Source organism: Papaver somniferum, chromosome 2 (genome assembly GCF_003573695.1).
Source record: "Papaver somniferum cultivar HN1 chromosome 2, ASM357369v1, whole genome shotgun sequence".
Taxonomy (NCBI): domain Eukaryota; kingdom Viridiplantae; phylum Streptophyta; class Magnoliopsida; order Ranunculales; family Papaveraceae; genus Papaver; species Papaver somniferum.
Window position 1 is genome coordinate 52,409,205 of NC_039359.1, and position 15,598 is coordinate 52,424,802.

Below are 15,598 nucleotides of genomic sequence, written 5' to 3' on the forward strand. Positions count from 1 at the left end.
GACCAACCTATTTTGTCTCTTTTGGTTCCACAAAGGAGAAGAGCTGATTTTGTGGCAACAACTAAAAATAATAGATGCTCTTCAATTAGCTAATGATAGTCCCCAAATAAAGCTTTGAGCTGATTTTGCAGAAAAAGTAAATATGGATCCCCTTCCATGAAGTACATGGGATCTTCGCCAAATGGCCTCTAAGCCTTTTACAGCGCATTTGAAAAGTTTCTATGCCCCTGTAAAATTGGAGCTTCTCACTGTTCTATAAATTCTCCGAAGGTAAAAATGGAGAATCACAAAACTGCTGTACAAATTCTTCAACATAAAAGTAAAAAACTCTTGGTTCTTTCTATATGGAACGGATCAAAAATTTTTTGTAGAAGCAAAAACTACTACATGTTATCAATGGCAGATAAGAGCGAATCAACATCTGGGGTCACAATTGCACGCGCAGTTAGCTCCCCGACAGACCAACACTGTTTCTTATCAGTATTGACTGCTACAACTTCGTTAACAAATGAAAAATGTGATCCTGGGGAAACCTGCATTGAACAGTAAAAATTTGATCTCAAACAATGAAATAAATAGATAATCCAGAAAAACAATATGATGATGATGAAAAAACTGGAATCATAGGCATGACCGAAGCAAGGTCCACAGTCCAACCACTGAGGCAAGTTACTCGCTTTGCCATACTACAATTCATTAATGAGGCTTTTCTATATCTGCTTACACTACAAGAACATCAAGCTCCTAATCATATTATGCCGGCCTTGATAAAATGGAACACTCATCCACATGATGAAAACAATATAAATAAAACTAGGCTCCAATAATATGACGTGGATCGGGGGTAAGATCCTACTTACAAGATTGTCATTTACATCAAAGGAGCCAAGGTAATGGTTGCCTATAAGCCGGATCTCAGATAATATTACAAATCCTAGAGTTTGGGTGTAGTACAGATTTTATTCCTATTTTGCAAGAATGCAAATGAAATCACTACCAATCAAGAGTACGAAATACCAACCAAATCTCGGCTAAAGAAAACTTGACGCCTAACAACTAAGTCATACTAAGACTCTTTCAAAGATGACCCAAGTGAAAATAACCAGAAATATAAGAAGTGAAATCTGAACTGCACTCACATCATAAAGGGTGTCTCCGATCTTCAATTTAACTTTGCCACTCTTGTACACCAAGATTTTACCCACGAATCCAGGAGGCAATTCTTCCAAACTGCAGCCTCTACCTGGACGTCCCACTGGCCTGGATGATTTTGAATTGTTAGCTGTTTCATTGCTCTCTGCAGCAGCTGATCTCTTCGTTAAAGGAAGAGACGCTGGTAACTGAAGAAAGATCAGGCTAGGGTACTCACCCTCCTTCTGCGAACAACCAAAAACAAAATATATATAAGTACTGCATCTTATGTCATTGATATTACTGATATGCTATTGCAGCCATTAAATTACCGCCAGTCCAAGATCTTCTGCTGGGTTTAGAGTATCTTCGTTATAAGTCATGTCTGAGGCAGCCTCCCCGAATTCCGCCTCATCAAGATGTACTGAAAGAAAATGTGAGAGTTATGAATTTTTATAGCAAGATCGACATCCCTTTAAATGCAATTAAGTGTGTGCCACCTCTTTTCTAATTGTCACTTCACGCTTCATTCTAGCATATAGCATGTATTGCTCATTGGGGCTGACATAGAGATGACCAGCGGGCAAATAGGTGAACATACTCACCAGTAAGCGAACCCTTAGATCATTTCCATGTGGACCCTAAGGAGTTGGTTAAGAAATGATGAAGGAGAACTTATCTAAAGTAAATCATTCCTCTAATGGCGCAACTCAGTGCATACCTGGATTTCCAGAATCTGGTGGCCTCAGGGGAACGGTGACGGGATAGTAACTGTAGTAATTCTGCAGAAGAATCAGATAATAATTAATTAATTATCAATTCAGGAGAGAAAGAGAGGAGGGACAGAATTATTGGAGTTTCAATGTTGAGCGTACCCATGGCTCTTTGTATTCTTTCTCCATTTTTGGAGCTGATCCACCAATACCATCTACAAAGATACCGTTGACGGAGTTACTGACAGTTCAACGATCTATATGACCAGTCAAATTTAGAGAGAGTAAACAGTTTTTTTAGTAAAATATCTATACCTGATTCTCTCTTTGGTTTGGCATAATTCCTCATGGGATTCGATGTAGCTCCCTGACCAAAAGCAACTTGAACCTGTGATTCTGCAGAACAAAACCAGAGATTAGTACCAACTCAACGAAATATTCCTATCAAGCTATACTGATTCCGAATAACATATGGAACATGACTTAGTGGCTGGTGTGACAAACAAAACATTGATATGTTGTACTATAATTTGTATTACGCTTAACTAACTCATTACTGGTATTGGCAGGATATTCTCCCTAATGATGCAGGATCATGTACCAGCAAATTACTCAGGTTTTATTAGACGGATAACCGGACGTTCATGGATGCTCTAACATCAAATTTCACAGGTTTTAGATGTGAATATCATAATCTATTCATGCAAGAAAATAAAATCTGAGCGAAAAGTCGAAAGATCAGCAGATAATTAGAAAAACAAAACTTACCTTTCTTTTCAATTTTGGCTCTTCCCCTTCCCCGTCCAGTATTTTCCTATCAATTCAAAAAGCAAAAACAAAAAATAAAAACAAATGGGAAATATTAGCAATGTACACTACATCACATAATGCCTAATCTTTTCTAAACCAAAAAACAAAGCCGCATTCACAATTTATACCAATTGATCATGTAGGTCAGCCTAACGAGAACTGGCAGAGTTGAATCACATACATCTAACACTAACAATAAACGCCATTAACGGTAGTTCCCCCCATCTTAATTAAAAATACAATTACACCACAAAAATCAACCTACAAAATCGAAACAAATGTCAAGTAAATGTAACCCCACGTACATTGAGACGGAGAATCCTTTGAGTTTCCGCTAGTATTTCATCATCAATATCCTCTCTGCGAACAACACAATACGAAAAAAATTAAGGTTAAATAATCAAAAGGAAATTAAAACCAAATTCAATGTAAGAAACTAAATCAATAAAATTTACTCTTTGGGTTCAACTTTTACTACTGGTTTCCGAACTGGGACTTTTGGGGCAAATCTAACCTGTATAAAATTTTGAGATTACCATTAACATTGAGTTCATCAATAATCATACTAAAAATAAAAAATTGAAAAAAATAAAAATAAAAGATCCCACCTTTCTAACAGGTCTAGTTGAATCTGGTTCCATTACGTTTACCCTAATCAAGGGTTTAAGCTCCTCTGGGTTTACTCACAGGAGGAGTCTACAAGAGGAGAAGATCCAAAAAAATAGCCTAAAAAAATTGTTTATATTTATTTCTGACAGAAGTCCCTTGAATAGTTACCTAATTGAGAAATAGTCCTTTTAATTGTAAGGATATTATTGTAATTGCACAAGAAAGGCTTATCTAGGGTTTTAGGATTTCCAAATTCAACTTCTTCTTAAATCCTCTCTCTTTTTCTCTCTGGGGTTTTTGGGCACCTGCTGGGAAAAGAAAGTCTTGAAATTTTTTAGGGTTCTAAGGAGGAAGAATTAATCAATCAATCACAAGATGTATCTTCAGTACTACATCAATGACAACGGTGACAAGGTTTACACTGTTAAGGTATAAACTCAATCAACTCAAAAAACTCAAAATTTCTCTGTTATAAAATTCATGTTTTTTGTGATTTTGGTTTAGTTTTTATCAAGAATATCTAGTTGGGTTATTGTTTTGGAAGATGAGTTTTGTCAAAAATTGAATTTGGTTATGTTTTAGAGGTGTTTTGATTTAAGGGTCTGTTTGGTTTCTTGTTATTAAGGGGTTTATGTAGAAAGTTCATTAAGGATTCTAATAGTTTTGATTATTGAAAGTGAGCTTAGAATCATGATAAGTAGACGGTGGATACACTAATTTGAAATTGGATCTTTTGATTTTCACAAAGTATTTTTGCTTTTGAGGATATATGATCATGTGTACTGGAGACATTACAGGGGATACTAGTTGCTTTTGGGACTTTTCTATTCTTTGAGTTTAAAAGAAACCAACGGGTTTTCTGTACTTCGATGTTGGTGGTGTGTTGGTTCAATAGTATGCTCTCACCCTTAAGGGCCTTACGGCTGTTGTACGATCTCGATAACATATAACCTTGGAGAAGGGAATATCTGAAGAAATGACTTTTGCAACTAGGAGTTATTTTCAAGTACATTATATGAATGTTCATAACATCAACTGTTGAGTACATGCCATATTATCCAGCCAAATAACAATCAGTGCATTGTTTATTAGGTGTCCTGCGTCTCCTTGAGGATTATTTGCTTTTTGGATAGTATTCTTTCTAACTGTAACATTATGTTTTGTAAGTTAGTTTTCTTACTTATGTTTGTCCTCTTCACAGAAAGAATCACCGCTTGGAAAGGCAACAGAATCTGCTCATCCAGGTAATGTTCCTTGATTTGTTGTTGTTGTGGGATTTAAGAATTTCTTGAACATTATATTTGTTGCGACACTGGTGATTTTGGGTTGATTTATCGCTATTGTTAATGTTTCAATAGTTGATCTGAAACCGCTGAATCTGCTTACAAATTTTAGTCATTGCCTATTAGGAATATTGGTAACTGCAAATCTAGGACGCCTTCTCATTGAGATTAACTATTGCAAATTCGGAAGGCTTTGCATTAGGTTTGATTGCAATTTCTGTAATTCTGCTGTATACCTTTTGTGCAATGATCGTAAACTGCCCTTATATATGAAAGTCAAATAGGTTCTCTGGTGAAGGGCTATGTATCTGAATAAACCTTCAATAAGTGTTCAGGTTTTGGTGCAGTTACTCTAGAGGTCATGATATCAACTATGGCAAGCCTGGAACAATTACAACAGTTTAAATGCTTACTTTGTAGGACAAGTTTCATTTTCTATCTGACGACAGGCATGAATGAAAATGATTGAAAGAGTGACCCTATTTTTGCCATTTAAGAAAGGTTATGGTTACATGGTATTGTTAGCAAAGGAATCATAAAGCATGCAAATGTACATTTACTGTAATTTCTGAATTATTTTTCATGAACTAATACATGGTGTAAACGTTCAGACATTATAGTGCACGTCTTTCATTTTCTTCTTACTGTTTAACCTAGTAATTTTTATTATTTTTTAGCAATAATCTCATACGTTCTTGTATACTGCAGCTCGGTTCTCCCCAGATGACAAATACTCCAGGCAGAGAGTTCTTTTGAAAAAGCGATTCGGATTGTTGCCAACTCAGAAGCCAGCACCCAAGTATTAGGAAACCTACCTTCTTTTCATACTGCGAGTAATGTTCCATAAGATGTATTATGCTTTCCAACTTCATTGTATCAGGAGTTAAACATGAATGATACTGAACTTAGCAGTAACTATAGAAGCAACGCTATTGTGAATGAGTAATATTTCTTTCCAGTTGTATGTTTGAATTGCTCTGCGTTCTTTTATCTTGCACAAGTAGACTTTGATGCTAGGTCATATATTGATGGTGAAATCCTTGTTTCCTTATAGATATGAGTACCTTTATAGAATCGCACCTTCACAGTAGGGATATCTGAGTTTTTTTTTTTCTTCAGGAATTTTGCATTTTCAAATATCAGTAGTGTTTTGTTGGATGAAATATTGCTGCGCATGAGCGACTTATAGTGGTGGAATTTAAACTTTCCCTAGCAGAATGCCTCTCTCTTGTTCAAAATCTCCAGTCTTATGCTTAGATCTGGGTTATGATTTGGAAGATTGTGATACTGTTCGTGACCGAGTTCTTTTTTGGTTGTTGAGGTTGTGTATTGGCTCCTGCATTTATGCAATACAATGGGAATACTGAGATACAGCCCAGTAAATAGACTTGGTAGCAGTAAATAGACTTGGTAGCAGTAAATAGACTTGGTAATAATGTAGCCCATGAACTAGCTCATAAAGCTAGACATCAGGCACTAAGTTTTCAGTTTTTAGATAATTTTCCAGAAGACTTGATTTCTCTGGTGAACAATGATTATTGTAAGGCTTAAAATTCATCAATGAATTTCTCTTAGTATCAAAGAAAAAAAAAAAAACCAGCAACTTCTTTCAGTATTCAAGCTTTCAATCTGTATTTTTTCCCATCTTCATCTACCATTACTGTCCTCAGAGCAACCACAGCTACGACCAAATTTGGGGACTAAACCCAAATTTGGTCTCAAAATGTGCCGCAACGGAAGGGAACAAACCCAAATTTGGTCGCCAAATTAGGGTTTGAGACCAAATGTGGTCATCAACCCAGACTAAACGAAGATATAGTGGGACGGAAGTATTAATAGCGTATGAAAGCAGGCGAGATTTTAGTGACCGTATGAAATCAGACGAGAGTATAATTACCGTTTGAAGATGGGGCGGTGATACAATTAGCGTATGAATCAGGCGCATCTATAAACTCCGCTTAACCGAACGCATGTAATACATACGCCCCAACACAGGCATAGTTATATTGTACGCCTCAATGGGACGTTGGTTACTAGCGCCAGATATATGCTACTTATATGTCCGCTCCATCATGGAGCGTGCTTTGTATCTCCGCCCCTTTCCAGACGGACATATTACTAGCGCCTCACATCGAGCGTTCATATAAACTGCGCTCACACTCAGACGCTCGTATGAAATGCGTCTCACTTCAGACGTTAATATTAACTGCGCCCAGATTCAAACGCACGTAATACTTACGTCGGACTATATTTTAATCGATCATGACTGTGATTGCTCTCTCTAAAAACTAAATTAATTTTGCTTTTGGTATGAGATTTGGTATTTAGTCCCGTCCATGACTGTGGTTGCTCTCAGTGACTTAGCAACTGACTCTCTGGTAAACGAGACCCAACTTCTTCATTTCTATCTCTAACCCCATCTCTTTCCCCACCATAGTTCTTGCACTTATGAGCTGATCATTCACCATTGGCAACAAGATTAATGGACACCCAAACCCAAGTGCTTCTTCAATCACTGAGCTCCAACCACAGTGATTCAAGAAACCCCCTATTGATGGGTGTTGCAATATTCTCATTTGAGGTGCCCAACTCATCCACATAATCCCTTTCCTCTAGTTCTTTCCACGAATCCTTTGAAACCTGTTTTGAGGCATACATTTTTCTAAGTTCGGCTGAGAAGTTATCAGCTGAACCTCTGAGTTATCAGCCGAACTAGGCGAAATTTCAGAAAACATAGGTTTAGCTCTTAATTTGAGTATGCCTCAAAACAGGTCTCAATCCTTTTGAATCATTTTCACCACTCTCCCAGAAAGCCGATGGAGGCCCAAAGAAACAGTTGACGGATGCATTGAATATGGTAAAGAAACAGCAAGGAGTGTCAAGCCTTGACGCAATAGCTGGCAACCAGTAAGGAGCAAAATCTTGAATGATCCAATCATGTTTAGATGTCTAAAATAATGGAGTGGTCCAGATATCCCAAATCAGTGACAAATTAATAAGAGATATCAAACACACCTAAATCAAGCTGCACAACAAAGATAAATGACAAGTCAAAAGTTTTAACTGAAACTTTGATATAGTTTGCAATTAGATAGCAAAAATTCACACAATACGAAATGGCAAAAGTTTTACCGCTAAAGATGAATCACAAAACAGATATTAGATGGCCATGACTGAAAGAGTGATCATACGTTTAGGAGTTGTAGACAGACAACAAGATCAAGCATCTCAGACAACATCTTTAATTCAATTACGACATTCTGGTAATGACAAAGTTATAATATGCAGATCCTAATAACTAGAATGTGTTGTTCCAGTATCTACATTAATTTTCCAACTTTTTTATGCCATACATACTCCATTCAATTGAAACATTTTGCTTTATGATTCTTTGTATTCCACAAAAATACAAGTACACATGCTATTCACTTAAACACACTTAACAGATTCCTCGTGTCTCACACCTCACATACTTAACAGATTCCTCATGTCTCACACCTCTCTTTGTATCTCCATTTTCTAAATAATGTTGCAGAACTCAAAGAAAACAAACCTTAAATTCCTATCCAAGCCTATAAAGCCCAAAGTTTAATCGCAAGCATACCAGTTATGTCGCCAAAAAATATAATCATCAAGTCACTAATACACAAGTTTAAAAATCAATCCAACTGTTAACAAGAACTGTATTTGTCACAAACCCCTAACTCTTTTAGATAAACAACCGACTCATTCAAAAAAACTTCAACTTCAACTAAAAAGAAACAAACCCAATTCTTCAAAAGTACATATTACAAAATAAAGAACAACAAAATCAAAACCCCCAACTCATTCACAGAGTTGGGTCAAAATCAAAAAAAAAAAAACTTGAAAAGATTTCGATAAAAAAAAATTAAGAATCAGTAGCAGTAGTTGAACGATTATACCTGATGATAATCCACAAACTGCTGTTGATAATCCTACTGAATGATTTAATTTTCGATTTCAGAGAAAAATTGATTTTCTAGAATTAGGGTTTCGGAAGATTTCAACTGATAAATCGATTAAAATATTTCTAGAACATGGGTTATTATTTGTTGAAACGAAGACTAGAATCTCAGGGAAAACCTAGAATCTAAGGAGATTTGATGAAGAAAAGAGAGAAGTTTTTTCTCTTCTCTCGCATTGAAGTTATCGACTGAAAAATAAAATAGAAAGAGAGAGAGACGGGTTTTAAAGTTGTCTGAAAAATATGAGAGATTTTTATTTCCGAAAATAATTAACGAAAATAGGTATTAAAATCCTCTGAATTTTTTTAGATCTGCATTTAAGGTTCTTAGATGATGAAATTAGAGGGGAAAAATGGGGGGAAGGGTTTGTTAATTTTAAGTTTGGGAGGGAGAATGAATTGGGCGAAAAATTGAGAGGGAAAAATTTTCTTTTTTTTTAAAAAAATTAAGAAAAAAAAAGAAATCAGAATATTAATAAAAAAAAAAACTACTAAAAGCCCATAAAGTTACTATATATTACAAAAAAAACAAAGGTTGTGCAACGGTTTTAGGCGTTGACTATGTGTTGCACCACTAGTTTATTTTAGTAAATGATATAAGAGTAATTTGTGCAACCGATAATCTGGTGCGCAACAGATATGAAAGTTGGTAACTGTGCAACGTCTATATACGTTGCACACCTCCGAAAATAAGCGTTGCTAAAGCTAGGATTTGGTGTAGTGTGATGATCGGTACATGTAGCAGGGCGCTAATTACCGCATGCAAGAGGGTCACAGAGGCAATAGACGTGAACAACAAGGCGAACGTTATCGCACACACCATGACCAGGATGATGAAGATGATGAAGAACAAGGAAGAATTATATTGCAAGGAAGAGAAATGTTAAGAAATCAACATGGCCACGCGGAGGAAGATGAAAGGAATAATGCGGCACAGGTGCATGCAAGGGATGAAAGATAAAGACGCAGACGAAGAAGAGAGGATGCTAAAGTGAGAGAGATACAAGAGGCTATGCGTCAAAATAAACATGACAACAGAGTAAGGCAAGCAAGGTTGAAAAGACCCATGTAGCAAGATGCAGACCAAATCATGAGTGAAGAAATACTTAGAGAATTGATGGAGGTGAGAGAAATGATGACGGCACGAATAGATGGTGGTAGGCGACAATTGGATGAAGCAATAGAGGAAGCGGGAAAAACACCATTCGCAAGACAGATACAACTCGCAGTAGACCGCCTAAATGCATCCTGCCTGTATTTACTAACATCTTTGATGGAAGCACATGTGCAGTGAAGCATATAAGGGCATATAGTCGATCCCTATTACAGTGGGTGGAAACTGACGCGGTTTTATGAAAAAATTTCCCGGCGAGCCTGACAGGGCAAGCCTTTCAATGGTTTGAAGGATTGTCAGTAGGAACCATTCGATCATTTCATCACTTAAAAAATATCTTCTTAGGATAATACATCAGCAATAACATGCTAAGACCAGGTATCGAAAAAGTATTCAGCTTACATAGAAGAATCAATGAGAGCTTGCGCAATTTAACCACGCGTTGGCGGAGCATGTGTAGTGAAATGGACGAACTAGTAGATGAGAGAAACCTAATACTAGCCCTCATTAATGCACTTTTTCCTACAGATTTATTATATACGCGGATCTTCAGGACAAAAGATACAATAACCATGGCGGAGTTACGCGAGTTCCAGGAAGAATACATTTCTCTTGAAGAAAAAAAAAAAGAGAAATGGAGTCTTACCCAGTTGCGGTGACAAACGCAAAAGAAGGGCCTTGGCAGTCAGTTAGGTCATGTTTAGAGGTTTCATAGGTGGCCATGTTTTGTATTCATAAGCTTTTTTACAACTCCAAAAACTCTGAAATTTTGTGTAGGTAACTATCAAGATGTCTACTACATTAGGTCAAAAGGGTTCACCGAATTCCTTTTAGGTTAAGAGAAAAATTCGACACTCTATAGCTGACCAAAAATTAACATCATGATTTTTACAAATTATAATATATTAAGATCGTTGGGTGCAATAATCAAAAACTAAGAAAAATAAAATAAAGAAAAGTTATTGATACTTAGCTCCTTTATGATGGAAGTGATCAATTTGACGATTATAAAGAGAAAGGAAGGAGAGAGAAAAGGGGGAACCTTATCTTTTGTATTCATCTTCTTCCTCCATCACCTAAAACTAAATCTAGAGCTCTACCAAAAAACTCATTAATGGAGATTCTAAATATAAACTCATGCAAAACCAAATAATTATAGTGAATAACCATGGATGTAGATCACATTGATCAAACCATGTAAAAAATCCTGGTGTCCATTTTACATTTTTAGCATTTCATCTTCATTTTCATGTCTAATATGTTTAGATCTATAGAAGTTGGGTATTAGTTGTGGGATTTCTCGTAACTACACTGAAATTAAGGTAACCCCCGGTATCGTAGAGAAGGGAGTCCTCTCTGTAAAAGATGAAACAGATTTAAGTCATCGTAGAGAAGGGCCTCCTCTCAGTCATCCTAGCTACCATACACATACTTTTCAATAAGATAAAGTTTGCAATAATATTTTTTCAAACCAATTAGGTCTGTGTGGCTCATTTTTGTTTTGTTTTTTTCTTTTTTTAGAAAAGAAAGGGGGTTAAGGATACCCCAACCTTACAAAGGGAAAAAAAACAACAAAAATAATAAAAAAAAGGAAAGCCTACTAGCTACCAAAACTGCAGGTCAGAAGGACCCAAAACCATCCTAATTTCTTATGTAAAGCTTTCCAGAGGCATCTTCTTCAATGATTCTTTTCAGCTGCTCATAAAAATTGTTGGGATCAACGGTGATATAAGCGCCAAGAGGTTTAAAATTGGCCAAGGAATCAGCCGCTCTATTAGTTTCACTGTAGGAATGTAGGATTGTCATTTCAGCTAGTAAGGATCTGTATCGCTGAATAGACTCCCATACATGATGGAAGTACCAAGGGGGCTTGGGTTTAGGGATCAGTAAATAGGAAGCCACAGTCATGGAATCAGTTCTAAGAGAGACTTTAGTGTGGTGTTTAGAAACAGCAAGTTGTAAGCCTGCTTTCACTCCTTGAAGCTCATGAAAGGTGATAGTTTGAGGAGGAGAGCTACCTGCAACAACATCCATAGGTACTCCATTGTGATCTCTAATGATAGCCCCATACCCTGCATCTGTATTTTTCAAGGAGCCATCAGTGTTAACTGCAACTTCACCTTCAGCAGGCTTTAGCCATGGGACTTCAACTTGAGCAGCAATAATGAATCTGGTGTCACAGCTCCATGAAGCAGTCAAAGCTCTGCTTTCAGCATTGGCAGGCATGCATATGGCAGAGCCAAACATTTTCAATTTAACTTCTTCAATGATTTTTTCATAGACCCGCTCAAGGGGAAGAGTTTTTTGAGTGAATATTCTCCTATTTCTTTCACTCCAGATGTGGTAGATGAAGGCATTAAATGTGAGCTTCCTAATAGTTCCAACATTCTTATCCCCTTTGAAGTTCTGCAGACACCAGCTAATTTGATGATCCTAGTCTGTGTGTCTTATACCTCTCAACCCAAACCTCCTTAGTAATTTGTTCCAAATGGTAGTGGAAAATCTGCACTTGAAAAAGAGTGATATTCATCCTCCATCATCAAATTATATAAAGGAAAAATAGGGTCCACATCCATTACCCGGGCCACTAACTTGTATCTGGTCTTCAAAGCTCTGTACATAACCATCCAAGCAATGAAGCAATGTCTGGGGATGAATTTGGGAAACCAAACAAGAGAACTCCATGCTACAGTAACTTGTTGATCTCTAAGACCATTGTAAGTGTCCTTGAGGGTGTACTATCCACTTTTGTTGGCAGTCCAAACCACTCAATCTTCCAAAATGGTATCAGTCTTCACCCTATGTATTTCTTTAATGAAACTGGTGAGAGCATTTGAGAGATTTGGACTTAAATCCCAGTGACCATCTACTAAGCAACTGCTCACTGTGACATCTATGTGATGAATTGTATCATAAGCAAAATGAGGTGGAAAGCGGTTGTAAATCTTACCATTAGGGAGCCATTTGTCCTCCAGAGTTTGGTTTCGTCCCCATTGCCAATTAGGTGAAGAATGAACTGGCAGTTATTTCTCTATCATCTAGTATCCTTATCCAGCACCAAGAAAAGTCTGAAGGAGTCTTAAGAAGCAAAAAATCCCTGTTTTTGATGAGGCTTTTGCAGACCCACATATGGTATCCTTGTTGTTAACAATGTCCCAAATATGTCTAAGATTTGCAGCAGTGTTAGTGGTAGCTATACATCTGATGCCTAGCCCACCCTCCTTGAAAGGGAGGAAGATAAGAGTCCACTTGACTGCAGGTTGCTTGTATATGAGATCAATGCCTGCCCATAGGAAATTTCTGAAGATGGTGTTAAGAGATTTGACAGTCTTCTTAGGCAGGACAAATCAAGCATCTAAAAAACTAGCATACTACTCAGCACAATTTTGATTAGAAGGATTCTTCCAGCATAGGATAAGGCTCTTTCTTTCCATGATTTAATCCTTGCTATGACATGGTCCAATAGGGGAGCAAAATCATCATGAGAAAGTCTAGTTGAAAGAAGGGGTAAACCAAGGTACCTGACTGGGAGAGAGCCATCTTCAAAACCAAGAGTAGCCTTGATGCTAAATTATGTGACACTGTCCACAAAGGATAAGAAAATGCTTCTCTTTCTGTTATTAACAACCAAGCCAGTTCTGGCAGATAAAGTAGTTAGAGAAGTGGCCAAAGATCTACCAGACTGTAAAGCACCCTTCATAAAAACCAAGAAATCATCTGCAAAGCAGAGATGAGTGATAGTAGGGTCTTTGTACTCAGGGTGGAGAGAGAATAATCCTAGATGCACTTATGGCTCATTTTTTTTAGGTATAGCGTAAGCCTTAACCACACAAAATTGATCAGCATATGGGAAAAATGAGGTTGAAACTACAACTGAGGTTGAACTGAAGATGAGACATAGAGCCCTTACAGGACACTGGTTCCTTTTCTTCTTGTTTTCGGTAAACGTAAATTAAAACATGAATTTCGTTGTCGAAAACATTTGTTATCACGTTTATGTAACAAAACATATATAAAGTTGGAAAGAAAAAGAACAAGAAAAATATCTACTCTATCAAGATATGTGTATGTATATATATGTCTTCTGGGTTATTCTAGTATTCACTGAAACTATTATTGTCCCAAGAAATTATGCATCCATGGCCAACAAAACCTCTTTCTTAACCTTCTATAATACTACCCTTTTTCTTTGGCTGGATTCTGCAACCAACCTCGTAACAGTTGATTTAAATACTAGTTGTTTCATATGTATTCTTGCATTAATATTTTTAGTACTTCTTGTCATCAAGTTCAGGGTAAATTCCCGCAAGAAACAACCATCTTTATCCGCATCATTTCCATTACCTCCAGGGCCATCACCTTGGCCAATTTTGGGAAGTATACCAGATCTATATCGGCATAAACCAAGATATAAATGGATATTATGTCTAATGGAAGAAATGAATACTGAAATTGCATGTATCCGTCTTGGGAACGTTTATGTAATTCCGGTGTAGTTGCAGAAATCCAACAACTACACCCTAATGATAATCTATCAAATAATCTAAGAAACCATTGATGAAATACTCAAGATCTAATTATTAAAAACTTAGAACAAATACAAATGATATATGATGCAATCCTAACTTGGGAAACAAATAATACTCTCTCTCCTAAAATTCTAAGTTCTGCTCACCAAAAAGATCTCTCCCTTTTACAATGGTGGTTGGTCCTTTTTGTAGGAGTTTACATAGTGGAAGACAACCAATAAAGCCCCTATGTTCGGATCTGACGTGCGTCATGGTTGCTTGGACATTTATATTTCCGCACGGATTCTTTGCCGTCGCATAGATCTTCACACTTTTATCGTGACTTAGTGACATCATCAAATTCGTCATCTTGCACTCGTCTTCTCATAGTGCTAAATGTATTAATTCGCGTAATGATGTGATTTGTAGATAGTGGTAAAAAGTGATTCGATTCTCGAACTTGTGAAGGATAACTTTAGACTTAAATTCAAAATTAAATAGAAAAGTCGCTAATAATTATAACAAACACCGACAAAGTTGGTATCAATATTAAAGGAACACTAAGGCTAAGATTCCACTATTTTCCAAGTTCAAAGTGATTTGGTCCAAATATTTATATTCATGCAATTTTCTCGTTTAATTTGATTCTAAAATATTACAACTAATAGATTTTCAAAAGTAATAATTGTAAATACCAAGTATGAAGCATCAAGAGTCTATAAACTAAGCATACTCCATCAAAATAGATCACAATCACTCAAATAAAAATCATATTCAATAATAGTTCAAGGCAAATAATCATAATAATAATTGCAATAAATTAAATAAAATAGATTGTACCGATTTTTGTTGGAAAAATAGCTTCCTCTATCGCCTCAGCAATGAGGTTTAGCTCCTCATATTAATCATGATCTCAAAATAATTGTTTATGGCTCAAAAGATGATTAAAAAGATGAAAAGTGATAATACAGACGATTCGCAACAGTTTGTTGGTGTTGCAGAATCACTGTTACAGGGAGAAATAGTAACTAAAGACCTAATGCAACCGCTGTGATGAACGAAACATAGGTACTGTTGTGAAACAACGATAGTTTGCTGCGACAGTTGCTTGTGCGTCAATGTTCTTCGTGTTATTCCTCTTCAGCAACAGCAGCAGAATATTGTATTTTTCTTGCAACTCGATCTCTGGAGCTCTCTATTCTCCTCTACACTTCTCCTAATATTTCGTACCCCTTATATGACTTATCCCCTCTCCTTTTATAGACGGCAGCTTAATAAATCTCCCGAAATACTCGAGATTTCTTCTCTTTTTCTTTTACTCCAAGTCACGGAAATATCTCCCTTTCTTTTCTCATACGCGTTTCCAGATTCATTCAAACTTTCCTATTATGCCTCCAAAACAAAATCATCGGTTTATAATGCATATAACTTCCATATTAAGTCGA

The 15,598-nt window shown here is 36.6% G+C and overlaps 2 protein-coding genes and 1 pseudogene across 3 annotated transcripts; 2 read left to right on the forward strand and 1 right to left on the reverse strand.

Moving 5' to 3' along the window:
* Positions 1-85: 85 nt before the first annotated feature.
* LOC113353278 lies at positions 86-3,366 on the reverse strand. Of its 2 annotated transcripts, XM_026596929.1 has the most exons (11): positions 3,263-3,366; positions 3,110-3,168; positions 2,960-3,014; positions 2,613-2,658; positions 2,160-2,240; positions 2,007-2,059; positions 1,853-1,913; positions 1,464-1,555; positions 1,370-1,376; positions 1,140-1,260; positions 394-533 (listed from the first exon to the last, which is right to left on the reverse strand). In XM_026596929.1, the coding sequence occupies exons 1-10, from the start codon at positions 3,293-3,295 to the stop codon at positions 1,163-1,165; spliced, it is 585 nt and encodes a 194-aa protein (XP_026452714.1). In that variant the 5' UTR covers positions 3,296-3,366; the 3' UTR covers positions 394-533; positions 1,140-1,162. The 2 variants fall into 2 exon arrangements, with proteins under 2 accessions (XP_026452713.1, XP_026452714.1); XM_026596928.1 differs by having other exon boundaries at positions 86-533; positions 1,140-1,376.
* A 158-nt stretch (positions 3,367-3,524) lies between these two features.
* LOC113353279 (H/ACA ribonucleoprotein complex subunit 3-like protein) lies at positions 3,525-5,518 on the forward strand. Its single transcript, XM_026596930.1, has 3 exons — positions 3,525-3,692; positions 4,465-4,507; positions 5,255-5,518. The coding sequence occupies exons 1-3, from the start codon at positions 3,639-3,641 to the stop codon at positions 5,350-5,352; spliced, it is 195 nt and encodes a 64-aa protein (XP_026452715.1). The 5' UTR covers positions 3,525-3,638; the 3' UTR covers positions 5,353-5,518.
* Positions 5,519-13,784: 8,266 nt separating this feature from the next.
* Positions 13,785-15,598, forward strand: part of LOC113351011 — a 41,572-nt pseudogene continuing 39,758 nt past the window's right edge.